We start from the raw sequence: 27006 nt of genomic DNA, 5'->3' as shown, positions 1-27006 counted from the left end.
CTGGCAGGGACATCCGAGGCCAAGTGGAATAGGGAACAGATGATGGTCCATGTGTTGTTAAAAGGAAAACCATTCCTTCAGCTTTCCTGATTTCTTGCTTATTGTAAGGGGATTTGAAAAATCAGATCAAGACGAGTTTTTTTTGAGTCATCCATCTTTGGAACTCTTCCTCGAGGCATAGTGAAAACAGACTTTAGTGTTTTTAAAGGGTAGAAGTAGATAAATTCTGGTTATGCAAGAAGTTAAAATGTTTGATAGATACCAGGGCTTAAACTATTGGTTAGTTCAAGTCCAAGTGCACACTTTTCTGGTCAGGCTTTTCTTTGGTCTGTCACAACACCAACTCCAATGCCACTGATTTGTTCCTCGTGTACATATGCATTCGGTCAAGTTCTTACCCAATTACCCTCCAACATACGACAGTCATCAGTTCCCTGTTCCCATCCTAACCTTCTCCACTGTAGATACTATGCTTCCTTTTCACAATTCCACATTTTCCCATAATATACTCCAGAGCCACATCCTCATCCACTCTCAACCTATCCCTTTATAGCTTCCTTTTGCCTCAGTCATAACTTCCTTTTCTACTTATCTTTGCATCACCTGCAAATTTGACAACCATTCCGCACTCACTACCAGTCATTTATAAAAGGTTGAGGCCCCAGCACTGATCACTAATCACACCAGAAGATGCCAATGAGAAAAGTAACTCATTTATGCCTGTCTCATTATAGTGACACAATCTTCTATCCAGGGCAATGTGTTACACCCTCAGATCTCATGTTCTGCAGCAACGACATTTGATGTGACAATTTTATTAAATGCCTTCTAGAAATCTAAGCACATCCACAAGTTCTCCCTTATCCACAGCCCATGTTACTTTCTCAAAGAAAATCTGATACTTTGGGAAACTACGATTTTCCCCTTTCACAAAACCATGTTGATACAGCTTATTACCTTGAACTTCTGAAGTGCCCTGCTGTGGTTTTAATAATAGCGTCTAACCTCTATCATTGGGAAGAGCTAAGCTAACCAGCTTGCAGTTTCCAGCTTTGTGTCTCACCTTTTTTTGACGAAAGGATTTATTCACATGTTCCAATCAAACAGAATTGTCCAAGCCTTCAGAACAGACATATCAGGCTCAGGCTCAAAACGTTTATTCAGTTTCTCTTTCTACAGAAGCTGCCAGACCTGCCAAGTTTCTCCAACATTTTGTGTTTGCATCAGATTTCCAGCATTCACAGTATTTTACTTGAGGTCTGGAGCCACTTGTAGGCCAGACCAAGTGAGGGTTGCAGATTTCCTCCTTGAAATAACATTGTCATACAAATCCATCTGATAACAGTCAATCGATGATAGTTTCATGGTCAACATTAGAGGGTAGCTTTCAATTTCAGACTTTAATTTAACATTTCACCAGCTGCTATGGTCAGTGTTGCAAGTGTAGGAATCACAAGGACAGGACCCATGGATTTCAGAGCAGCACCAATGGTATGTTAGCTCAGTTGGTTTGATGCTGGTTTGCAATGTATTCTGATGCTAACAGTGCAGGTTCAATTCCTGCACCAGCTGAAGTTACCACCTTTTCAATTCCACCCAAGGCACAGGGACCCTCAGGTTAAACTCACCAACAGATATCTCTCTATTAAGAGAGCAGCCTTGGAATTATGGTGACTTTTACCTCAATTACAGTGTTGATTGAGGAGACAAAGCTGTATTTGCAGAAGCTCCTCTAACAAGCTGTTTAATTATCCACTACCATTCATAACTAGGTGTGGCAGGGCTGCAGAGCTTAGTCACCACAGAAATTATGACAAATAGGCCCTTTGACCCCCTCAAGCTTTGTGTTATTTAATACAATCATGGCTGACTTGACCGTGGTATCAACTCCACTTCCCACTTGTCCTCCCATGATTCAAAAATTTCTTTCACACTTGAACATTTATAATGATCTCACCCTACACACTTCACTGCTCTCTTGGGAAACAAATTCAAAGACTAAGATAACAAAGTGTGAAGCTGGAAGAACACAGCAGGCCAAGCAACATCTCAGGAGCACAAAAGCTGACACTTCGGGCCTAGACAGGCCTCTGATGAAGTGTCTAGGCCCGAAGCTGGTTAGCTTAGCATCTTCCCAATGATAGAGGTTAGATGCTATTATTAAAATCACAGCAGGGCACTTCAGATTGAGAGACTGTGTTCCTTAACTTTAGGAACCTGCACAAGAGCAAACACCCTCTCAGCATCAACTGTGTCTAGACCTTCAGGAATTTGTTTAAAAACATTACCTCATTCATCCAAATATCACAAAGTACAAGCCCTACTTCCTTTACTCTTCTTCAAGAGGACCTCTGCATCCCAGTAATCAACCTCTCTGAATGACCAATGCAACAATGTCCTTTAAAGTAAGGAAGGCCACCAAAAGTGGATGAGATTCATCCAAGAATATGGAGAGAAGGCAGCGTACACACTACAGAGACACTGGCCATAAATCACCCCTAGCCTTGCTTAGGTACGTGGATGGCGCCAGAGGACAGAAGAATCAAAAAATCTTTATTCTTGTTCCAAAGAGGGTATAAAAGGATAATCCCAGCAACAACAGGCCACTTAGTGTATCCTCAGTGGTGGGGAACTGTTTAGAAACAGTAAAAAATTTTTAAAAAGTCACTTGGATAAATGAATTAATTAAGAAGAGCCAGCAAGGTAAATTGTGTTTTCCTATCTTTATAGCATCTCCTGTGCTGGAACCAATCCTATGATTCACCATTAACTGGTTGGCAAGGCTGGCACGAAAACTTCAAGGGAAGTTTTGCTCCCTGGTCACAGCTCGTACCTTTGGGACTTTAGCAAGGCGACCAGCGCTCAATGACAGAGCACTGACTGGCCAGCTGTATGATTTGGACCCTGTTCAGACCTCAGGAAGAAGTCACACAAGCTAACAGTCTGATCCATCTGTCTTCATTCTAATGCCATGAATGATGCAAAATCTGCAACTGGATCTCAACAGCTAATCGCTGGGAGGATATGAAAACCAAACAGAAAATCCCTGGTACTGTTTTTTGGAGATGTTTGAGACTATTTACGTCTAGTCTATTTATTCAATTTGGGTGTCAGAAACAGTTCGTCTATGAGAGGCTCCCTTGGGAACTACAGATGGTGCTTCATTATCTGGTGGACAGTCTTTCAGACAAGCTTAACCATACGTCTGGTCTACCATCTCGGCTGGATGTAAAATAAAAAGATTCTACACCCACTATTCAATGAAAGGCAAAGTAATTCTCCCTGACACCACAGCCAATATCAAATCGTCTAGATAACATTTGATTGTTTTTAAATCATGTTGGTGTGTGTGATCCTACTGTTTGCAAACTGATTGGAATAAAAGGAGAGGGGTTTAGATATTAATATCTTTCCAAAATAAAAGCTTGGATTTTAAAATTGTGGCAAGAGTTTGTGTGAAGGGCTTAATTATCAACTAAAAATCAGTCTTCACTGTACTATGATTTTAGAAACAGTACATGTCAAAAAGCAGTTCTGAACAAAGGTCATTGGACTCAAAACATGAACACAGTTTTCTCTCCAAAGATGCTGCTAGACCTGCAGAATTTTTCTAGTAATTTGATTTTTATGTTAGAAAGCAGGTGTCTGAATCAACTCCTGGAAAACTGATGCAAGTTTATATTGTGGGGTTTTACATTCAAAGACAATGCTATTTTTAAAACCCAAAAACAAGCTAAAGGATTGAGCTTAGCTTAGATCTCAGGAGAACGCCAAACAGTCTGATTTACCAGTCTTTGCTCCATTAGCTTAAGGAACCCAGAGACTGAAGGCTTTTTGGGTAGCATGGGAGACACCTAACTGAAGATAGATGCAAGATTACTTTGAGAAAACTGAATAGTTAAATAGCTCAAAGTAAAGAAGTTACCATTGAAACTTTAGCTTATGAAAAATTTCAAACCAGATGTGTTTGGTTAGAAACCTACATTGGTTATTTGAAGCTGAGAAAGTTTAAGATCTCAGTTGTGAGAGTCAAAGAAAAAAGCTTCACAGCCCTCAAGACCAGAAGTGAACAGAAGCAGCTAAACTGACCTACAAAATTGAATGGAAAGTTTGAATAATTACACAGTAAATGCTGCTGGGGAGAAGGAATTTGTGGTTTTTGCGATCTTTGAAACTGTTATCGTAGATTCATACAGTCCTACAGCCCATCAAGTCCAAACCACCAAAAGCTACACTTAATTCACGTTAGTCTCACTTTCCAACACCAGGCCCATAACCTTGAATGTTATGGCATTTTAAAAAATACTTGGATAAACACTAAGAGGTAGAGGTTTCTAGCCTCAACATCCCTCCCAAACAGTACATTCCAGGTCACGCCAACCCCAGCCTCAGCAACTTTTGGGTGGAACATTTTTTCCTCAAATCCCCTCTTAAACCTTATGCCTTTCAATTTAAAATTATGTCCACTTGTTATTGACCTTTCAACTGAGAACAGCTGCTTTCTTTCCACCCTGTCCATGTCCCTCACTCTACAAACCTCTATCAGGCACCCACCACCACCACGACAGCCCTTTCTGCTCCATAGAAAAAGACCTTTGACTAATAAAGACAAGTGCCCTGTATGTCGCCTTAACTACCCTATTAAGCTGTACTGCCACCTTCAGGGATCTGTGGACAAGAACCCTAAGATCCCTCTGTTCTTCTGTACTTCCCCTTGTCTTGTTACTTCTCTGAAAACAGTGACATGATGTACTTATCAGATTTAAATTCCATCCGTAACTGATCTGCCTACCTGACCAGTTTACATTCTACCTCACTGTCAATCACTCGGCCAATCGTCATGTCATCTACAATACTTCCTGGTCATCCTCCCACATTCTCATCTACAACTTTTATATGCATCACAAACAGTAAGGAACTCAGCGCCAATCCCTGTGGTACATCCACCTTCAGTCACACAAATAGCCTCCTACTACCACCCGTGTCTCCTATCTAAATTCATTTTGCCAAGTAATCCCAGATCCTGTGTGCTTTTAACTTTGTCTCCCCCAGGTGGGACCTTGTCAAAAACTTTGCTGAAATCTATATAAACTGCATCAACTACACTGCTCTCAGCTACACATTTGGTCACCTCTTCAAAAAATTCAACCTGGTGTGTTAGGCATGACCTCCCTCTGACAAAGCTACACTGACTATTCCTGGTTCAACCTTGCTTCAGTAAACCGATAAATTTGAACGAGAGAATTATCTCCAATAGGTTCCAATGAGAGATGATGTTATACTTAGATGGCTGTTTATTCATTTTGAGTAATACACTTGTGTTATTGTAAAACCAAACCTTCAGCCTTATATAATAAAATGTGAGGCTGGATGAACACAGCAGGCTTGTGCAGTGATAATGGGAACTGCAGATGCTGGAGATTCCAAGATAATAAAATGTGAGGCTGGATGAACACAGCAGGCCAAGCAGCATCTCTGATGAAGGGTCTAGGCCCAAAACGTCAGCTTTTGTGCTCCTGAGATGCTGCTTGGCCTGCTGTGTTCATCCAGCCTCACATTTTATTATCTTAGGCTTGTGCAGTGCAAGGCATTTATTGTTGTCACATGTCAATAGTGTGAGAAGTGTTGTGTGTACTATACAAGCATATCGCACCATATAAAAAGTGCGTCAGGGTGGCAGGAGAGTACAGAATACAGCGTTATTGCTGCAGAGAAAGATCAAAGTTCACATTTGAGAGATCTGTTCAAAAGGCTGATAATGTTGAGGGGAGAAAAGCTATTCTTGAATCTATTCATGTGTATATTCAAACTGGACAATGCTAAATTTTATAAAATTATCAAGTCAATTTGATTCTGGGATCAACAGTATGTTCAATAGTAACATCAGTTGAGATCATAGTACTACTGCATTCCCCACAACATGACTACACCTCAGTAAGGACTCTTTGTATAAAAGGCTTTGCACACAAATTAACATTCTTTTCCTCCTTCAACAAACTTGCTGCCATTGTCTGGTGTTGAATATCTTTGCATGCTGCTTACACAGGCAAGGTGAGATTCCTAGCATCTGGCTATTTTTGTTGCACTGGGTGGGGCATTAATCCTCCCTAGCACTTGCAAATTATAAAATTGGGCGTTGGTCTGTGACCTTCTTGCTTTCTTCTTAGACAAGTAGTTCTGGTTGGTAGCTCATTGATCCCGACCTAGGAAGGTGCCAAATTTTAGCCCAGAGTCGTCCACCACAAATCAAACCAACAGCTTCTGGAGGTGGAGGACCAATACTGCCTTCTCAGCTCAAGACAGCAGAAGAATTTCAACTTAATAAAATGTGAGGCTGGATGAACACAGCAGGCCAAGCAGCATCTCAGGAGCACAAAAGCTGACGTTTCGGGCCTAGACCCTTCATCAGAGACCCTCTCTGATGAAGGGTCTAGGCCCGAAATGTCAGCTTTTGTGCTCCTGAGATGCTGCTTGGCCTGCTGTGTTCATCCAGCCTCACATTTTATTATCTTGGAATCTCCAGCATCTGCAGTTCCCATTATCTCAGAAGAATTTCAACTGTTATGTTCTTTCCAAAGAGGGTACTAGCACAGCAGTGACAATCCTGTTGTGCTTGTACTTCTCCAACCAGGAAGAAAACAGACTGCTCCTTGTGCGTGAAATAAAAATCACTGCTGTGTAACAGTCAGTAGCAACCAATTGTGCATGAGAGAGATGTTTTAATGGGGAGATAGAGAAATAAAAATGCAAGTTTATGATAATTCCTGCAGTGAATTAGAAACTATGGTTACAAAATTTGACTTGATATAGCAGTACTATCACTGGACTAGCAATCTAAAACTCTGGGAACATGAATTCAAATCCCACCACTGTAAAATTCAATTTTAAAAAAGTCTGGAATTAACAGACACTGACAATATTGCTATTTTCTGGGAAGGAAGTTTATCTACCATTTTTGCCAGGCCTGGCCTTCTGATACCATAGTAACTGCTCTCAAATGGCCAGGTGAGTCATGTAGTTAAAGCACAATTAGGGAGCGGTAACATATCATAACAATGTTAATAAAATTCCATGAAATATATTTTTAAACATTTAGTTCTGAAAACATTATTCCTGCTAAATCCAGTAGTCAGAAGCCCCTGGGCAAAGTCTCCAGTGATGTCCTTTGTGACTGCATCCAAGAGATCGCTGCCTCTCCTCAATGTTTCTAACCTCTTACTGCTTATTAGCCCATACAAACAGGAGGTTAGAAGTAGTAGGCCATCAGTCCCTCAGGCCCTGTTCACCATTTGATAAGGTCATGATTGGTCCAATTGTGGCTCTAAATCCTGTCTGCCCCGGACTCCCTTACCATTGAAGATTCCTGCCTGTATATGCCTTAAAAAAACTCAATTATCTCCCCAGGAAAAGGCCACCTCACACTAAAAACCATTAAAAATCTCCTTGTCTCCATGGATTCTTGTGTGGTTGGTTTTCAGTGCACTCTGACCTCATCACAACTCCTACGCCTCAAATGCGGGTATTAATGCCTCAGCATTCAATCCTTGGTCCTCTTTATTCATCACTGACAACCAAACCCAACCCATTATGAACATTAAAAACAGGTTGTCACTTTAGATTCTCCGGCATCGACAGTTCCTACTTTGTTCATTGACGTGAACAGAAAGTGACAGTTATATCCTCCATAGTCTAAGGACTTCGCAGTCCAGCAGTTTGACTCCATCATTCCAACTCCCACTCAATAAGTAGGAATTTCTAACAGGTCAACTGCATTGAAAGTTGAGAGTCAACAAATCTGTGGGAACAGGCCCCATATAGGTCAAACAGAGCTACAGGTAGCAACTTTCCTTCTCCAAATGAGAAGGAAATGATGGTGACCTTGTCTGTTGTTTGAAAAGCTCAAACAAATACAAAATTTCACAGTATTTGTATCTTTTCCCCCTTCAGAACAAAACTGAAATGCTCAAACTTTTGTCACAAAACATTGCAACTCATTCTCTGGATCATTGGTCTGGTTACATCCCTAGCATCAGCCTCTTGCCTCCTCCCCAACTTTCCAATTTCCTTTGGTTTCGTGCCTGCTCCCTCATTGTGCAAATTTGTTGAGAGGCACTTGGCTTGGAATGTAAACGCCAAGTGTACAAAACATTGTTCCTCCTCTAAATCAGAGAAGTTTTTTTTAAAAAGGGTAGAAATTAAACAGTAAATCAAAGTATATACAAAAATCAGGACACAACATACAGAGACAAAGAAAGTGAAACAGGATATCCTATCAAAAGGCAAAAACCCTACACACCACTAGTGCGAACAATGCTGCAATCAGAACAGAAGCAAGGAAGATTGCTCAGGGCTGAGGGAGGGCACACCCCGGTGGGATGAAGCGATAGGGAGATTCATACTAGAAAGGCGGCGGGGTGGAGAGAGCAACACCAGACAGGGGAAATTAGAAGAAATTCACACCAGAGTGGGATTTTTTTTAAAAAAATGCGCTTTGTTGAATTCTGCGAGCTTTCAGCGGAACTTGTTTGGGCTGGAGACAGACACTGCTGGCAGTATTAGGGTGGGGTAGAGGCAGAGAGAGAGAGCAAGAAAGAGAGTGTGTGTGTTGGGACTTCTAGTGCCAGCAGCTGTGTGTGTCTGAGGGGAGAGAGGGGTGGGGTGCGAGAGAGGCCATCTCCTTCACTCGTTCCCCCGAGCCCCAGCCGGGTTTACTCTTACCGAGCCGGCTCAGGTTGGCCAGGACCTGCTTGTCTGTCGCCTCCCGCAGTCGTTCATCCTCCTGCTCGGTTCTCCTGGGCTTGCGGACGCATTGCATTTTTCTTCTTTTTAAAAAAAAAACGATATGTTCTGCCGTTATTGCTAAATCAAACGCGATACATACAGAGCGGCCAGCCCCTTCCTTCCGCCTAGGACTTAATCTTGTATTTTCGCCGCAGGTTCCTAGCGTGAGCCACAGAGTGTGGGAGGGTTTTCCAGTCGAGTCTTTCTCCGGCTCCTTGTTTGCTTTATAAAAAAAGGGGAGGGTTTCACATTTTGTACTCCTTGACCCGGATTATTCCCAAACCTTACTAAACAGAGAGAGAGAAAGAGGAATCAGCGCTTGCGTGTCTTTTAGCATCGAGGTTTTCCTTCAGAAAAAGTGCAGCTCATTACACAGCCCGTGCAATCTCCTGCCTGTAGGGACACCCAGAAAATTGGGAGAACCTGGTCTGGAGAGTGTGGGCAGCCAAGGCATCGTTACAAAGCACAAGGAGGCGACCACTCGCCCCACCCTGTTTGTGCTGGCCCTCGAACACGAGCAATTTCTCCAAGTGCCACGGCAATCCATCAACTTTTCCTCTTCTGATAGAGGTCCAACGTCGTTTGGAATGCAAGGATTGAATCTGCCTCCAACACATCCTGGGACACACATTCCAGGTCCCGACCACTTGCTATTTTAAGTGAAACTTCTTCACATTATTTCTTTTGCCAGTTGCCGCACGTTTGGTTCTAGATGCTTCTGCCCACCTACTTTGCCGTTTCATAGAAGCAATCCTATGGCACATCTATCGGGATGCATCACATCAGAGCAGTAATGGCAAGTGCTCTGCTCAAGACCGCGAGAAATTACAGAACGTTAAACGAATGCAGCCCAGTCCATCACGCAGACCAAACTCCCACCCATCAACTCCATTTACTCTTTCCTCAGGAAAGTAATCAACATAATCAAAGATGCCTCCTGCCCCAGATATGTCCTGTTCCACCCTCTTCCAACAGACAGGAGGCAAAAGCAAAAAACACATACTAACAGATTCAAGAACAGCTTCTTCCATGTCATTATCAGAATTATGAACAAACTCAAATATTAGACTTGATCTTTCTCTGTATCTGTAACACTATCATAGAATCCCTACAGTGTGGAAATAGGCCCTTCAGCCCAACAAGTCCACACCCAACCTCAGAATCCCACCCAGACCCATCCCTGAACACTACAGGCAATTTAGCACAGCCAATCCACCTAACCTGCACATTTTTGGGCTGTGGGAGGAAACCCACGCAGACATGGGGAGAATGTGCAAACTCCACACAGACAGTTGCCTGAGGTTGGAATCAAACCTGCATCCCTGATGCTGTGAGGCAGCAGTGCTAATCAGTGTGCTACTATATTCTGCATTCTTTTTAATTACCCTGGCGGACTAATGCAAGGTATGATTTAAACCAAAAGAATTGCAGACGCTGTAAATCAGAAACAAAAACAGAAATTGCTCAAAAAGCACAACAGATCTGGTGGCATTTGTGAAGAGAAATCAGAGATAGTGTTTTGGATCTGGTGATCCTTCCTCACAACAGGGTATGATTTGTCCAGATAGCGCACAAAACAACACTTTTCACTGTATCTTAGTACTTGACAATAATAAATCAAACTCAATTCTTAACACTTCTATCACAGCCTTCAAGAGTTGGCCATTCAGTCCCTCAAGCCTATTCAACCAATTGATATAATGACCTTAACACATCTGTCCCACAAAGTGTTTTACATTGTGCTCTTTAGTTCTAGATTGCCTCACCCCTTATAAAGGAAAACATCTTCTCAGTATCTACCCACTCCCACCACCCTAGGCTCCTATGTCTCAACAAGTTCACATCTCATTCTTCACTCAGTCAATGCACACAGACCCAAACTACTCAAGCTTTCCTCAAGATAACCCTATAGCCCAGGAACCAGACAAGTGAACTTTCTCTGTAAAGCTTCTAGGACAATTACTTTTTGTTTTGGAAATGTAGAAATGAAAGGTGACCAAAAAAACTGTAGGAGGAATCTGGATTTGGGCTTTTAATTAAGCTACAGAGAGTTGGGGAAAACATCACTTCATGAGGGACTGCTACTGCAAGGATGGATCATGGCCAGAGTGTTCTTGGACTAGTTCTGGGTAACTACTGGATCAGAGGTATTTTCCATGAAACCGCTTAGGTTTTAATCTGCCTGTTTTAAAAGGAGGTGGAGTTTGTCCATAGTTCTAAGCACAAGATACTGCAGCAGTTGTGTTGTGTGGACCAGTCATTACATGTCTTTGCATGTAATTGGGAATAGGGACTAGAATCAATAACTTGACACCTGATTTATACAGGCCAGCTGGTCTTGGTGGAAGAGGTGGGGTATTGAGGAGATGAATGGGACTGCTCTGGGACACCCATCACTCACCCAGCTGAGGCACTTGGTTTTCCGACAAACCACTGTGGATTAAAAAAGCAGCTGTACTTTGTAATGCACAAAAGCCAAAGTTAGAATGTGGCCAAGGAACACAAGTCAAAAGCACTCCTGACATGTGACTCCACCTTGCTCCCCATCATCCATCTAAATATTTTGGAGATTCAAAACCCAATCTAGCAATTTTTCTGAATACATACCATCATGTGCAAGCTTTGCTCACTGTGTAGTGAATGGGGAAGATCCAGGCAATGGTGTGGAGAACATTGCAATTTATTGGCTATCCTTACATTGAGATGGTGCTATTTCTACTTTGAGCCAATACAGCCTTTCTCCTCCTCCCTCCCCCCCCCCCCCCACAGTGTTCCCACAAAAAGGCGTTCAGTCAGGAATTCCAAGATTCTGGGGCACCTTAAGCACAAACAGTAAAATCCATCCAGGGTGGAGTGCAACTTGATTTTCCTAAGAGACCCTTGCCTTTGTTCGCATGGGTAAGGGTTGAATAGGTGAGAAGTTCAATTCTCACAGACTTACTGCAGTGTGTCCTGTTGTTGGCATATAGTGCACCCACAGGTGCCATTTTTGGAGGAGATGGATGCAAAGCCTGGCAATGGTGCCAACAATAAGGTAAACCGGTCCTGAGCTGTGTCAAATATGAGGTGTTGTGGCTTCATCCTTGTAGGAAAGCATTCTCCATCAGGAGCATTGTAGATAATGTGCGGCCTTAGGAAATGAACCATTCATTTCAAAGTGCTTAACTTCTACACTGCCCTTGTCACCATGATTATACTAATGGTCAACGGCACAAGATAAACTTTAAAGACTGGGGATCTTGATTGAGATGTCTTGGTGACCTTGAGCATTGCTGGCATTTATGCATTGCCATTGTTACCTTCCAAGGGTCAATAGAAACTGAACACTGCTTGAATTCCAATGTAGTTTGATTTGGGTTGCTTCACTATTGGAAAAGTACTGAATGTTGCTAAGCGCCGAACAGATATTAGCCAGTGTCTCAGGTCTTGACTGTATGACAGGAAGTCAATGCTGAAAACAGTTACAAGATACAAATCTCAAAATACGTATTTGATCCAGTCTGAACTGGGGTTTACTAAATACTCCTTGCATTTATTTACACAGTGCTATGATCCCCACTGATGTTAGTACTGGACAAGTCAGATCCCACAGTAAAACCTGGCTTGACAGATCATAAGTTTAAATTTTGCAGTTGGTTATCATGGTGGTTAATGATAAACATTGTTACACATAAAGACAGTCTTGCTAAGCTAACATCAGTTGAAACTTTGTTGCTATTTGTTTACCAATGACTGCTAGATACTCAAATTCCAGAGAAATAATATTTTTATTGTAACTCCTTTCTTTCTCAACTGACTACCCAGTTTTCTTTCAGATTACTGAGGCAGTTTTAAGGCTTCTTTCCAATTTTCTTTCTTGGACTGCTGGCCCATATCACTTTTCTCAATTCTGAAAACGTATACATAAACTCTCTCAGCTTGGAGACTTCACAAACACTCTTTTACTGGGGTGACTATTCACCTGAAGTGAAAGCTTGATTCATCAGCTTGGTGTTTAAAAAAATTCCCTCTTCTGAACACAACTGAAATAGCAAACAGATTAAAAAAATACCATCCCAAAAAGGAGGAGATATTAAAAGGTGGGTGACTGTTGGGAGTTGCCTACGTGTGAAAAGCATTGTTATTGGAGGCAGCAGTTTCTACAGTCAGAATCATGGCCTTTATACTCATGACAACCAGATAAGATAAGAAGTGCCTCAGAGAAAATTTGTTATTTAGTAACATGCAGAAGGGAAAAGTCTGTTCCCACCACAATAGAAAGGTTTAATCTCCACTAGAGATTGTACATGTGGGATTACTGAAATTAAAAAAGTGCAACTAACATCCTATAGACAAATGGCTGGAGAGGGAAGCCCCCCTTCCCATCAATAGGGGATTAAAGGATGAATGTTTATACCTTATTTGACATTTATACCAAAGGGAATAAACAGATAACATTATGAAAGTTCACCGGGAGTAGGGGTGCAGTGCAATCTCAAAGCATTATGACCTCAAAAGATAAATCGTAGTTTCACAAAGCTACCAGACAGCACACATTGACGATGCAGCTGACAAATATCTGGTGAGGGCATAACAGTCAGGGTTAGTTGGCAAGCGCCGATGTCAATGTTGCATGTAACCATTGTCACGTGGAATGTCTGCATATCCTGCACTGGGAGAGGGGCAGTGTCTTGGAGTCTGTCTCCAGGGGACCTCTTCCAGGCAGCATGGTAAGGAGCTTTGATTAAAGATCAATTTGTGCTGAACATCAGACTAAGAGTCCGCTTTAAAATGCTCCTTAAACATTAGGTCTTTGACCAACCTTTTAGCCATTTGTTGTAAGGAGATTTTAAACAAAGCATGAGAATTGGACAGCTTCAGGGAAGGCATTGTCAGATTTAAGAGTCTAGGTTTCTGGATGCTCTATTATTTGCAGCTGTGTCAAGAGAGGGGAGGATGCTCAACAGTCCACAGTCGAAAGAGTTCAGACATGGAGGACTGTAGGCAGCTACAGGTATGGGTAAGGGTGATGTCATGGAAAGGTTGAACATGGAGGATTTGAATCTAACATTACACCCAGAGCTGATTTGCTACCAGAATCTGGAAGGGACTGTTTAGAGGTCTACACAGATGACCTAATCTCACATGACCAACTGTTCATATTCTGTACCCTCAGCCACCTACAAAGCCTATCCTTAAATTGAGGCATGATCTGTGCTACAATCAACAATATGCCCATGAAATATAGGAACAGAATTAGGCCATTCAGCCCCATTGAGCCTGGTCCACCATTCCATCGTGGGTGATGAAAAACTACCTCACCAAGCTTTTGGTGATGTGACAGAATATCCCTTTATGGCCCAGTGTCACATTATGTTTTATAATGCTCCTGTAAAGTGCCTTCAGATATTTTAAGTTAAGGTATTAGTGATGATCTTTCAGGAATCACCGAACTCAGGGAGGGTCTCAGAGGACTGAGAAAGGCTAATGTAACACCTCTGTTTAAGAAGGGGGCGAAACAGAAGACAGGAAGTTATAGCATGACTTTGGTCATTAGTAAGATTTGAGTACATTACGGATGAGGCTGCAGAGTACTTGGAAATGCATGGTGAAATACGGCTAAGCAAGCATGAGAGATAGCAAGAACTGCAGATGCTGGAGTCATAGACAACAGGGGGGACCTGAAGGAATGCAGCAGGTCAGGCAGCAGAAGAGTAGGGTTTTAGGTCTTCAGAACGGTAGAAGGCTTTCCTACTCCTTGGATGCTGCCCGACCTGCTGTGTTCCTCCAATTACATATCATTGTCTAGGTAGAACAAATAGTGTGTTTTTAATTCATACACAGGGTATAGGCCAACATTGTTCTCCATTCCCAACCGCTGGCAAGATGACAAAAAAAATCCTGACACCTCCGCCATCTGCAATCTGATCCAATCACCATAGACATTTTTCCCCACCCCACCCTGATCTGCCTTCTGGAGGTACCACTCTTTCCATGACTCCCATGTCTGGTCCACACTCCCCTCCAGCCCCATCACACCGGGCACTTTTCTCTACAACCACACGAAGTGCTACACCTCCCCCCTCACCCCATCCCAGGCCCCAAGAAGACCTTGCACATCAAGCAGATGTTCACCTGCACATCCTCTGTTCTCTTCTCCATTGGGGAAACCAAGCAGAGGCTTGGGGACAAGTTCGCAGAACTCCTACGCTCAGTTCACAATAAACAACTGCACCGCCCAGTTGCAAACCATTTCAACTCTCCCTCCCATTCCTCGGATGACATGTCCATCCTTGGCCTCCTGCAGTGCCACAACGATGCTACCTGAAGATTGTAGGAACAGCAACTCATTCCTCCTGGGAACCCCACAGCCCAACGGTATCAGTGTGGACTTCACAAGCTTCAAAATCTCCACTCACCCTACCGCATCCCAAAACCAGCCCAGCTCGTCCCCGCCTACCTAACCCGTCCTTCCTCCCACCTCAAGCCCACCCCTATCTCCTACCTACTAATCTCATCCCACCCCTTTGACCTATCCGTCCTTCCCGGACGGACCGATCCCCTCCCTACCTCCCCACCTACACTCACCTTTACTGGCTCCATCCCCGCCTCTTTGACTGGTCTGTCTCCTCTCCACCTATCGTCTCCTCTATCCATCTTCTATCCACCTCCCCCCACTATTTATTTCAGAGCCCCCCTCCCCTCCCCCATTTCTGAGGAGGGGTCTAGGCCCGAAATGTCAGCTTTCCTGCTCGGCCTGTTGTGTTCATCCAGCTCTACCCCTTGTTATCTCAAAGAAAAAATCATGACCCAGGTTTGCTCTGTTAACAGAATGTAGAACAGTACAGGCCCTTCAGCCCATGTGGTGCCAACCTATTATCCTACTAAAGATCAACCTACCCTGCATACCCTACATTTTGTGCCTATCCAAGAGTCGCTTAAAAGTCTAAAGACTCTCTAAAGGGTCACCTAAAAAGGCTCCACTACCACTGCCCGCAGCGCATTCCACACACCTACCACTCTGTTGTTCAATAATTCAGCTCCGATGACCTGGTTGCGGCCGTAACTCCACTTTCCTCTCTGCCCTGTAACTCTCCTACCAAAAAAAGCCTATGTTAGCCTTGAATAAATTCAATGTTCTAACTTCCACTGCTCTTTGGAGGTAAAGGATTCCAGCTTGGATATTCGGAAATTTTGTTGAGGAGAGGCTACATAATTGTTCTTAGAAAGCACAGGGGCCACAAACTGGTAGTTGAGTAAACTGAAAATCAAAAATATCAAGGCAACAGAAGATTGAGGAGTGAGGGTGGAGGGGAGAGTCATATGGACATTAAAAAGGTGTCCATGTGTAGAGTGGGGACTGGAGACAGACCAGACAAGGACTGGGAAAATTGGGAGCAAGTTAGTTGGACATAGGAGGATAGTTGCAGGCTGGCATGCACCAGATTTGGGGGAACACATGAGCCAGTGGCCTCAATTTTAAGGATTTGAGTTTATTATTCATGCTGAGTGGCAAGTTATTTGTCCTGGAAATTTAAACTAGTGCACCAACCCATCATTAAAATACTGGGAGACTGTGATTATCCTGGAGTCCAACTTAATCCTAGAAATCAATCGTTTGTTTTTTGCCTCTATTGCTGGTCAGAATGCCTCTCATTTGAAACAAGAGCTCATATTTGTAGGTACATTGCAAAGACTATATAACCTGTCAGTAACAATTGGGCAGCGTGATAACATTACATAAAAAATACATAGCAATTAAAACAGAGAAGCCATTCATTCCATGCAGCTTGTGTTGCTGTTCACTCTCCATGGGAGCAAATAATCCATAATCACATATCCAACCAGTTCCCTTATCTTCACTCAACTACCAATCCCTTCATCACAGTGGGGAGGTTACTGCCTCAATATTTAACCCTGCAGTGAAATCACAGCTTCGAGTACACAAAGAAATTGTAATCTGCATTTTGTGCAAATATCCAGTTTCTTATTCTTTGTATTTTTACTGCCTCAACAAATGCCGCATACCGAAGTTGTGCAGCACCCTCTCCAACACATCTAAAATCCTACTTACACAGAATGGAATCCAAAGACAAAATTAATATTCTCTCCCATGTGGAGTTTGGTGGAAAGGGCAGTTAAATAGGTGAAAGGGTGGCAGTTGGGGATCCCACAACCTTCTTGCCTCCATCCCAGTTAATCCAGTGTGTTGGAATGGCATGGGTGGGGAGAGCCTTCCTACCTTGGGCCAACTGGAGTTAAGTGACAATGTCATTTAAGGACCTCATGTCATCAGCACATTTGTTTGTGGGGTCAGAAGGCAGTCTTGAAGGACATGGCATCAGGAATGGGGTGTTGCTGAACCTCAGCACCTTGCTCACTCATAACCCCCCAACTTGAGCCCCTTCCTCACCATCCCAGATCTCCCCACCACATGCTTGTTAGTTCCTCAAGATTTCTATGAAGTATGCCAAACAGGATCATTGTTTTGCAAAATCAACATCATTTCTAAATTGTTAATCTTGATGGAACTAGATGATCATTTTACCCTTTAAAATATCTTAAGCTCACTTGGAAGTATCCTAATTAGTTCTATCCTAGTTTTTAAAAATTACCACATTTTCTGCTTTTATAAAGAACATTTCACTGAGTGTTAGAATTTTGTCAAAATTCTTTATCCACTCCACCTTATATAGCTCACTCATCTTTAAAAAATCTCATTCAGATATCTTCATTTTTGTACCAACATTTTCTTCCTTTGTGGTTAGATATGAAATTTCATGATTGAATCTACATTCTTGGCCACATTTGGCTCAAACACTTGCCATTCTCTCTAACTCAAAAGTATCTGTTTTTGACTGTTTACCCATAGCCCAATTAAGGAGTCCTGCTCACGTTTCAGGAGTTCCATTTTTTCCTCTGCTGTTCTTTTCAAGTATTCCCAAATGATAATGTTGGTATTCCTATTTTTTCTTGAGTGCAATTGCAGATTTTCTCTTCTATTTTCTTTGCACAATATGGAGATCGGGAATACATCTCCAATCAGGTCACAAGTCACTTTCAAGTTCTGAACTCCCACCATACTAATTGTCTAAAATCAAGCCTGTCTATTGGACATATCCCTCATTGTAGTTGTGCCATCTCCTTGCTAATCTTTATTTCCCTCCCAAATATACCATAATCAGGATTTTTTTTAAAACATTAAACCTAGATACTTCAAGATAAGTATTTCTGATGGATCCAGGGGACAAGTGCCAAGCAAGACTGCTTTACAATCTACCTGACAGTATTCATTGATTCCATTAAAAATCTGGATAGAGCATTATTTGCTGTTTAGATGGAAAACTAACCTGTCCACCATGTGACCTACAGTGGGGCTGATTAGTTAATTTGGCTGGGCAGCTGGTTGTTGATGCAAAATAACACCAACAGCATGGGATCAATTCCTGTACCAGCTGGGATTACTATTAAAAGGTTCCACTTTATCAACCGCTCCTTTTGCTTGAAGTGTGGTGACCCACAGGTTAAACCACCATCAGTCGTCATTAATGAGAATACAATCCTGTGATCCACTGGGTTTATTGGCTGTTTCACTTTTACATGATCTGGAGGTGCAGACGTCTGAAATCTTGTTGCCCACTTTGCACCCCATTGGCAAGCCTCACCAAAGCTCTTCAGTTCTGCACAAGAGACTTGATCTGTCCTGGAAAATTGCCAAAACAAAACTGATATCACACTAGACCTGCTCAGCCAAATATTACATCTTCCATAGATGGTCAAGGAGACCCATGGAAAACACTGAGCACTTTCCAGATTTTGGCAGCTACCGAAATCAAAAAGGTCACCATTGATGAAGTCAGCAGCGTCAGATCAGCCCATTTACAAACTACTCCAACAAGTGTTTGATGACAAAAGTCAAGAAGACTCCTAGTGTTCAAGTTGCCGTGTCCTAAAATGCAGTGAAACATGGACTGTGTCAGTGACACAGGAAAGCATGAGAGAAATTCCAACAGCAGTGCTTCTGCAGCAGCCTCCAGATTCAATGGGGATGACCATTGACCAAATACTTGCATCTTTCTTGAAGACAGCTCCGAAAGCAATCAGAAAATTCCTGTAAGATCAACCACGATTGGTGTGACAACGTGTCCAGATGGCTGAGAAGCATTTTCTCCACCAGGTCCTGTTTTCTCAACTCTCATGGCCAGTGCTCAGTCGAGAATTACAGATATGTTATAAAAGTACTCTGAAGCTCTCTTTGAAGCCCAGCAACATTGGCATTTAATGATTGGGAACAGCTTGTTCCCAATCATTCAAATGATGGCAACTTGTCCTAAAGCTGTATCACAATGAGTCAAAATATTTAGTCATAAAGTCAGAAGCCACAGGACACCAGATTAGACACCTAACAGGTTTATTTAAAATCACAAGCTTTTGTAGCGCTGCCCCTTCATCAGGTCCTGAAGAAGGAGCAGCCCCCTGAAAGCTTGTGATTTTAAATAAACCTGTTCGGTGTCTAATCTGGTGTCGTGTGACTTCTGACTCTCCACCCAAGTCCAACACTGGCATCTCCCCATCTTGATGAGGCAGAGCAGCAACTGCAAGGAAAAAAAGCAAGTCTGCACTCCTGAAACAACCATCATATACGATGGACCCAAATATCTACAAGTCAAGGATGAGTCCAATCATATTAAAGACCCACAGCAGAAATATGTACCTGAGTGAACATTGTCCTTGAATTCAAGGACAGTCAATTAAGATTTGCTCCATTCACTAACCACACTAATATAATGCTAAAATAAAATGCAGACATTCTTCTTTAATGCTGTCCTTCTTCCATTAATTTTTGCTCTGTACTACTCTCCATCTATAGTGTACTCTTTTTCCGACACAAGGAGTCCAGTTGACTGGACATCTCTTCTCCAAGTTCCTCTTACAAAGTTGGTTTCTGCATGTATATTATCCTCATCTGTATCTCCTTTCTCAATTAGCTAATCTTATTTAATTACATTTTGCTTTCTATCTACTACTTACTTCTGATAGTTTGAACTTCTCAGATTCTTACAATGATTTACCACAGTATTGGCATATTCCCTTTCCTCTCTCATCCTAAACCTATGCCATCTAACTTTGGAACCCATGTCATTCCTTATTTTAGGCATCCTACATGGAATGTGATATGGCGATACTCCTTCATTGTAATCTTTCCTAGTCCATTTGATACATCTCCCAAACCTAGTTACTGCTTGCAGCTAGTGGCACACAGGGCAGGATGCTCCATGGGGAAGTGAAACCTGAAGAGCCAGACTGTCAATGTTTGCCTTCCTTATCTGCCATTGCTCAGCTTCATCTTTAGGAAGGACGCAAATGAATAGGAGAGAGAGCGCGTGATCAGAGTTAATGGGAGCTGCAGATGCTGGAGAATCCGAGATAAAGCATGGAGCTGGATGTGTAGACAGGATTACAAGAAGGATTCCAAAAAAATTAGGAATTTCGGTTATGAAGAAAAACTGGAGAAGTTAGGACTGCTTTCCTTGAGGAGGAGAAGGGTGACGTAGATTTGAAGGATTTTGGAAATCACAAGGGGTTTGGGTGAAGAGAAAATTTGTTCCCAACTGTGAAAGAGTCACGAGAATGGGAAGCTATGGTTTCAAATAAATTGGCAACAACATTAAGGACAAACTTCTTCACTAGCACTAGTCTCCTGGCAAATGGAATAAATAGGGCTATAAATTAAGTGAGGTGGGGGGAAAAAAGAGAGGGGTTTATGGAAAGGAATACATTAGCTTTCAAAGCAAAACAAAAAGATGTCAGCATTGATATCATTAACTAAATAGCTGTCCTGCTGAGTGTGGCAAGAAAGGACAAATAGATATTTAAAGCAGCAGCTGCAGCAGCATAGAGGGTTAAAGGGGGAATTAAAAATGGTAAAGAGCATTATCAACGGTTCTTAAATGCATGTAACATTCAGAATAAAATAAGTTAATGACATATAGGCATTAAAGGGGATGATCCAATAACCATGACAGAGACATGGTTGCAAGGAGACCAAAGCTGTGAATTAAATATTCAAAAGGTGTGAAACTTTCTGAAAAAGGACAGACATGACAGCAAAATGTGATCTTGGATTATAAAGGTTTACAGGCAGCATAGGTGAATGGAGAAATGAAAGGAAAGTGAGTGTAATGGGAGTAGGCTAGAGATCTTCAACCAGTAATTATGTAGGACAGATAACAAATCAGGAGTCAATGAGGGAATGTAAAAAAAGGCTTCACATTAATCATGAGTGATTTTAATCTTCATACAGATTGAAGGAAAGCAAGTTGGCCAAGGGAACTACAAGGAAGAATTCAGAGTATATTTGGGACAGTTTCCTACAACTATACTTTGTTGTTCCAACGGATCATGTTATTATGAGTCCAGGGATGCAAGATGAGGGAGGACCGACCAACTAAAGAGTAAAAGCTATCCTGGGAAACAGTGACCGTAACATTGTAGAATTTAGCATTCAGTCTGAATACAGTAAGGTTGGGTCAGAAACAACTGTATTAAACAATTGTAGAGTTAACTGGAGTGGACTGGGAAAGACATTCAACAGAAATAACAGTTGAGAAACAATGGCAGTCATAGAAACATAGGATACAGAAAGAACACAGCATTCAGTCCTTCCTATTTCGACTTTCAATATTGTCATGGCTGATCAACTAAGCCTGTTCCTGCTTTCTTCCCACGTGCTTTGTTCCTTTTAAACCCATGAGCTATAACTCCTTGAAAACATTTAGTGTTTTGGTGTCAACCACTTTCTGTAGCAGAGAACAAAGGTGGTGTGGTGGCTCAGCGGTTAGCACTGCTGCCTCACAGCATCAGGGATCTGGGTTCAATTCCCTCCTCAGGTGACACTGTGGAGTTTGCACATTCTCCTTGTGTCTGCATGGGCTTCCTCCGGGTGCTCTGCTTTCTTCCCACAGTCCAAAGACATGCAAGCTAGGTGGATTGGCCATGCTAAAAATTGTCCATAGTGTTCAGGGATGTGTAGAATAGGGGAATGGGCCTGAGTAGGATGTTCCAAGGGTTGGTGTGGACTTGATGGGCCAAAGGGCCTGTTCCTACACTGTAGGGATTCTAAGAAATTCAGCAGGCTCACCACAGAAGAATTTTTCCTCATCTTAGTCCTAATGGCCTACCCTGTATGCCTAAACTTCCCAGTCATCAGGAATACCTTCCTATATTTACAGTCTAAACTAGTCAGAATTTTATAGATTACTGTGACAGCCCACCTCAATTTTCTGAGCTCTAGAGAATATGCCCCTAACTAATCCAGTTTCTGTTCATACATCAGTCCTTTCAACCAAAGAACCAGTCTGGTAAATATTAGCTGCATTGTCATTGCCAGAGCATCCATCCTCAGACAAGGAGATGAGAACTGCATACAATATACTAGTTGTGGTCTCACCAAGGATAGTTACAGTATAGCAAGGCACCCCCTGCTCCTGTACTTCAATCTCTTATGAAGGTCAACATATCATTTGCCTTCTTCACTACTTACTGTGCCTGCATGCTTACTTTCAGCAACTGGTAAGTAAGGACACCCAAGTGTCATTGCACCTCCCTTTTCTCAATCCATCACCACTCAAATAATAATCTACCTTCCTGTTTTTGCTACCAAAATGGATACACTTAACTTGTAACCAATGGCATGCCACAGGATCAGCACAGGTGCCACATTATTTATAATTAATATTAATGACTTGGATGATGGAAGTGAATACACTATTGCCAAGAATGCAGATAACAAAAAGATATAGATTGGCAGCAAGTGGTTAGGATGTCAGAGTCTACAGAAGGATATGGGAAACCTTGGCAGATTGAATATGGAAAAATGAGGTTAGGTACTTTGGCAGGAAGAGAAAAGGAGGTGAATATTATTTAAATAGTGAAAGATGCTGAAAGCTACAATACAGAGGGATTTGAGAGTTCTCATCCAGGGATCACAAAAGGTTGACATACAAGTTCAGAGGGTAGTAGGGAAGGCAAATGAAATGATGGCCTTATTTCAAAAGGAAGTGAGCTGTAAGATTAGGGAGACAACAAATTGCTGGAAAAACACAGCAGGTCAGACAGCATCTGTGAAGACAGAGCAGAGTTAATGTTTCAGGTCCAGTGACCCTTCTTTGAAACTCTGCTTTCTCATCACAAATGCTACTAGACCTGCTGTGTTTTTCCAGCAACTTCTGCTGTTCTGATTTCCAACATGCAGTGTGTTTTTTTTAAAACCAGGAATTAGGGAGGCCTTGTTAAAACTAAAAAAGGCACTAGCCAGACTCCAGCTGGAGCTGCTCAAAGGAAGGATACCTGGCATTGCAGGCAGTCCAGAGATGGTTCATTATATCAATCTGAGGCATGGTGGTCTTTCCTTCTGGAGGACAGGTTGAGAATGTTGGGCCTATACTCACTGGAGTTTAGCAGAATTAAGGAACCTTGTTGAAACAAGATTCTTAGGGTTGTGACAGGATAGGTGCTGAGACATTGTTCATCTTGTGGGAGTGTCTAAGGCCAGCAGGCATAATCTCAAGGTAACAGTCATCCATTTAAGAGAAAGGCAAGGAGAAATTTCTTTTGAGGGTAATGAATCTGTAGATTTACTTGAGGATGGGTAAGGTGCAGTTAGGCAATTGTAGGTTATGAAGAAAAGGCAGAAAAGTGGCGTGAAGGATTATCAGACCAGCCGCCAGCTCACCAAATAGCTTGCAAACGTGATGACACAATTGGTGTACTCTACTCCTATAATAAATATCTTCATTCAGCAAGTGGTTAGGGTGTGGAATGCACTGCTTGACAGTATGACAGAGGCAGCTTCAATTGAAGCATTCAAAAACATTTTAGACTCAAGTCTTAGAAGAACATACAGGGTCCAGGACACAAGGGGAAGACAGGAACATGGTACTAAGTAAGGAGCAAGTTACCGCAAATGCTGGAATCTGTACTGAAAACTAAAAAAAGTGCTGGAAAACACAGGTCAGGCAGCCATCCATGGACAGGGTGCGCAAGTTAACATTTAGTCTAGATGACTCTTCATCACGGCACTAAACAGATTACCGATTTAGACAGCTGGTGCAGATACAACGGGCTGAATGGCCTCATCTTGCTCAACAATTTTGAGATTGCGTCTACATTGGAACATGCTGCCACCTGCAGTTCTGTGAAGGTTTTGCAGATCAGCTTTATCCCCGTTTGTCAGTGCTCCTGTATTATCCCAGGCATGTATTAGGATTCTTGTGGTGCCGTGCCAGTTTCCCAACCTCTGAGCCCGGACAGCTGCGTTCATGCACTACCTGTTCTAGTCGTGTACAATAACGTCTCTGAACAGATTGATTTGAAAATATCTGCAACAAATGCATTATGGATCTAGACATGTTGATGATTGAGCACAATCTATTATAAAGGGAGGTCACGCCGCTAATGATAATGAGTTGTCTGAAAGAAAATTATCGAACACCAACAGGTGCACGCCCCAGCAACCAACTGGGGCAGTTCTGACTTTAAAAAAGTTCCAACTAGTCTTCTGGAAAAGCTCAGCAGGTCTGTCAGCATCTGGGAAGGAAAAAGCAGAGAGAACGTTTCGGGTCCAGTGACCCTTCCTCAGAACGGATTCTGTTCCTGATTTACAGCATCCGCAGTTCTTTCGGTTTTTATTCCAACTCGTCTTCAGATGCACAAACCCAACCCTTATGCTTCTTTTAAAATCAACCAGCTGGATAGTCAGAATAGATCTTTTAAAGTCTTATAGCGAGGAGGCTGCGAAAGTTAATAGGCGACTCTTTAAAGAGGCAGCACAAGCACGAAGGGTGAATGGCCTCCTCTTGTGCAGCATCATTCAATGATGAAGATCAGATTTTCAAGGGTCAGGCAGTGAGCAGCACTGCAAATCCAATCTGCATTCCCTTCATTCCAACATAAAGATATCTGAGAAATACAGCAAAAACATGCTTAGCTTCCCCCGGGAGATTTGGGGGGTGGGGGGGTAGACGATTGGACTCCCGTGACAGAGAGCTTGTGATCTGACCCATGGCAGTCAGGGAGAAAGGGAAAACATGAAAAAACTGTTAAGAATCTAAAAGACTGACTTGCCAGGCGGGGGTGCTGGTCACTTACTGTCCTATAGACTCGTTTAGTAAAAGGAATGATACATTTGTAAAATGTAGGCATGCAAAGCGAATTCTAACACAGGGAATATCTAAAAGTTATCTCTGAAACTAGCAGTGTATGCAAAAACAGTGGAGCTGCACGTTAACCAGGTTGTCACAATGTCTCTACTGCACTAATGAAGAACACTGGTATTCTGACATTTCTGTAAACATATGCACACATTTCCACGCCCTAGGAGACAGCAGGGCGATTTTTTTTTAATCAAAAAGCCTTCATGGCACATGGGCGTTGTTGCTGAGCCAATACTTATTGCTCATCCCCTGTTGCCCTCGATAAGGAAACTTTCTTGAACTGCCACAGTCCATTCGGTCCTGATAATAGGATCTTTTACATGGGGCATGCACGTCAACTTCGAGAGTGTCGGCGCACCACATCTGGGATGTGCTCTTAAGTGACAGAGACATAACAGAGATGCTGCCTGGCTTGCTGTCTTCTTCCAGCCTCCTGCTTGTCTACATTATATACTTCACACAGCACGATTCAGAGGAAAAAAATCTGATAACTCAGCCGAGCTGAGTGATCTTGCTGGCCTTGTTATATCATTGGAATATTCCACGCCGTTTCCCTTGAACTGATAAATTTCAAACCAGAAAACCCATCATTACTGAGCTCTACCAACCAGCCCCTGTAGTTTATTTAAATACCTAGTAAAGAAAAGCCTACCATTCTCCACTCCATTGCAGTCCTGCATCTCGAATTCCTTTCGCCAGACTGAGTTTTTCTCTATAAACAGGAATCCGCTTTGAAATTGCGCAGATCTGAAGCTTTTTTCCCCCCAAGACCCAGCGATGAGGAGAGAAAATCACCCTACCCTTTATAAAGCCTGCGCGCGCACACACCCTTACTCACTGCCAGAGCTACACCTTGTGATAGAGTCAACCCACCCCCAGCCACTCGGCCCCTCCTCGCCTGTCTATCACTCATTCGCCACGTGTTGGGAAATCTTCCAAAAGGCACCACCCCCCCCCCTCCCTCCACCTTTCAAAGTCCAAGCCTCAGCTGCGGGAGAATAAATAATTTCAAATACATGTCATACATAGAGACGGAATTCACCATTCGTCTAAAACAAAACGAAGTGTAAGGAATATTTACTTGGCCGTGCAAATGTCTGTCCTTTAGCCCAGAGGCGAACGCGGCGAGCGGCGAAATAAGATCTCATTGTGATCAATCCAACATCCTCCTTCTTCTCAATGCCTATTGCCAGCTAGAATGTTAACAATGCACAATTTAACAGCAGCGTAGGACAGTAAAAATAATGTGGAAACTGTCAATAATCGTGTCTTTTTTTCCACCACTGGACGGATGTGTGTCTCCGGCCGGGCTAGCATTTATTGTCCATCCTTAATTGCCCCCAGAGAAGGTGGTGGTGAGCCGCCTTGCTCGCTCTCTTTCAGTCCGTGGTCTAGGGACAGTCAGTTTCAGTGAAGGGTAGGGTGATATAAGTTCCAAGGCTGAATGTGATGGAACCACTTTCCCCAACGCCCAACCCCCAATCCCGCCCCCCGGTTATGTGAAGCACCCTAATGATAGTTCAGTCCTCATCTCAACACCACAGATCAATGGAAATATTCTCAACGTTAAAGATAAATTGCCGAAATGAAAAATGACGCTTGTACGACGTTTGCTGTATCTCGGTGCAGTACGCTATTTCTCATTAGAGCTAATTTGGGCACTCTTGACCCAATTTGGAAAAGTAAGGCCACCCTCTATGGATGGAATTCAAGAAAGAACATGAGAAACAGGGGTAGGTTCTTGGGTCCTGTTGATTTGTGAGGCTGGATGTAGCCCTCTGCTGGGTGGAGCCCAGAGCAAGGCTCTTGTTTTAATGCAAGGGTAACTGCTCAGGAGTGAAATGAGAGAGCCCTTCTCACACAAGGAATATCGGAATCTGGAACTCGCAGCGTCTGGGAATGTTGAAGAATCGGTTGCAGCTCTCAGCCTGGAGAGAGTGCTGGATTTCTCTGTGAGGGGTAGCTGTTGCTCTCGGTGTAAGGGTATGACTGGACATAAAGGAAAGATGGGTCAATGAAGCGGAATGTCAGG

At 42.7% G+C, this 27006-nt stretch overlaps 1 protein-coding gene across 2 annotated transcripts in view; it reads right to left on the bottom strand.

Moving 5' to 3' along the window:
• plcd1a (phospholipase C, delta 1a) overlaps positions 1-25806 on the bottom strand; it is an 85712-nt gene extending 59906 nt beyond the window's left edge. Inside the window, exon 1 of one of the 2 annotated variants that reach the window (XM_048558188.2) lies at positions 25627-25806. In XM_048558188.2, the coding sequence (XP_048414145.2) occupies positions 25627-25654 (28 nt within the window). In that variant the 5' untranslated portion in view covers positions 25655-25806. Of the gene's footprint in view, positions 1-8718; positions 9187-25626 lie in introns of those variants that run through there. The other variant, XM_048558169.2, reaches the window with a different exon arrangement.
• Between the last annotated feature and the right edge of the window lie 1200 nt (positions 25807-27006).

This window comes from Stegostoma tigrinum, chromosome 2 (genome assembly GCF_030684315.1).
Source record: "Stegostoma tigrinum isolate sSteTig4 chromosome 2, sSteTig4.hap1, whole genome shotgun sequence".
Taxonomy (NCBI): Eukaryota; Metazoa; Chordata; class Chondrichthyes; order Orectolobiformes; family Stegostomatidae; genus Stegostoma; species Stegostoma tigrinum.
This window is presented reverse-complemented; position numbering and strand designations above follow the sequence as displayed.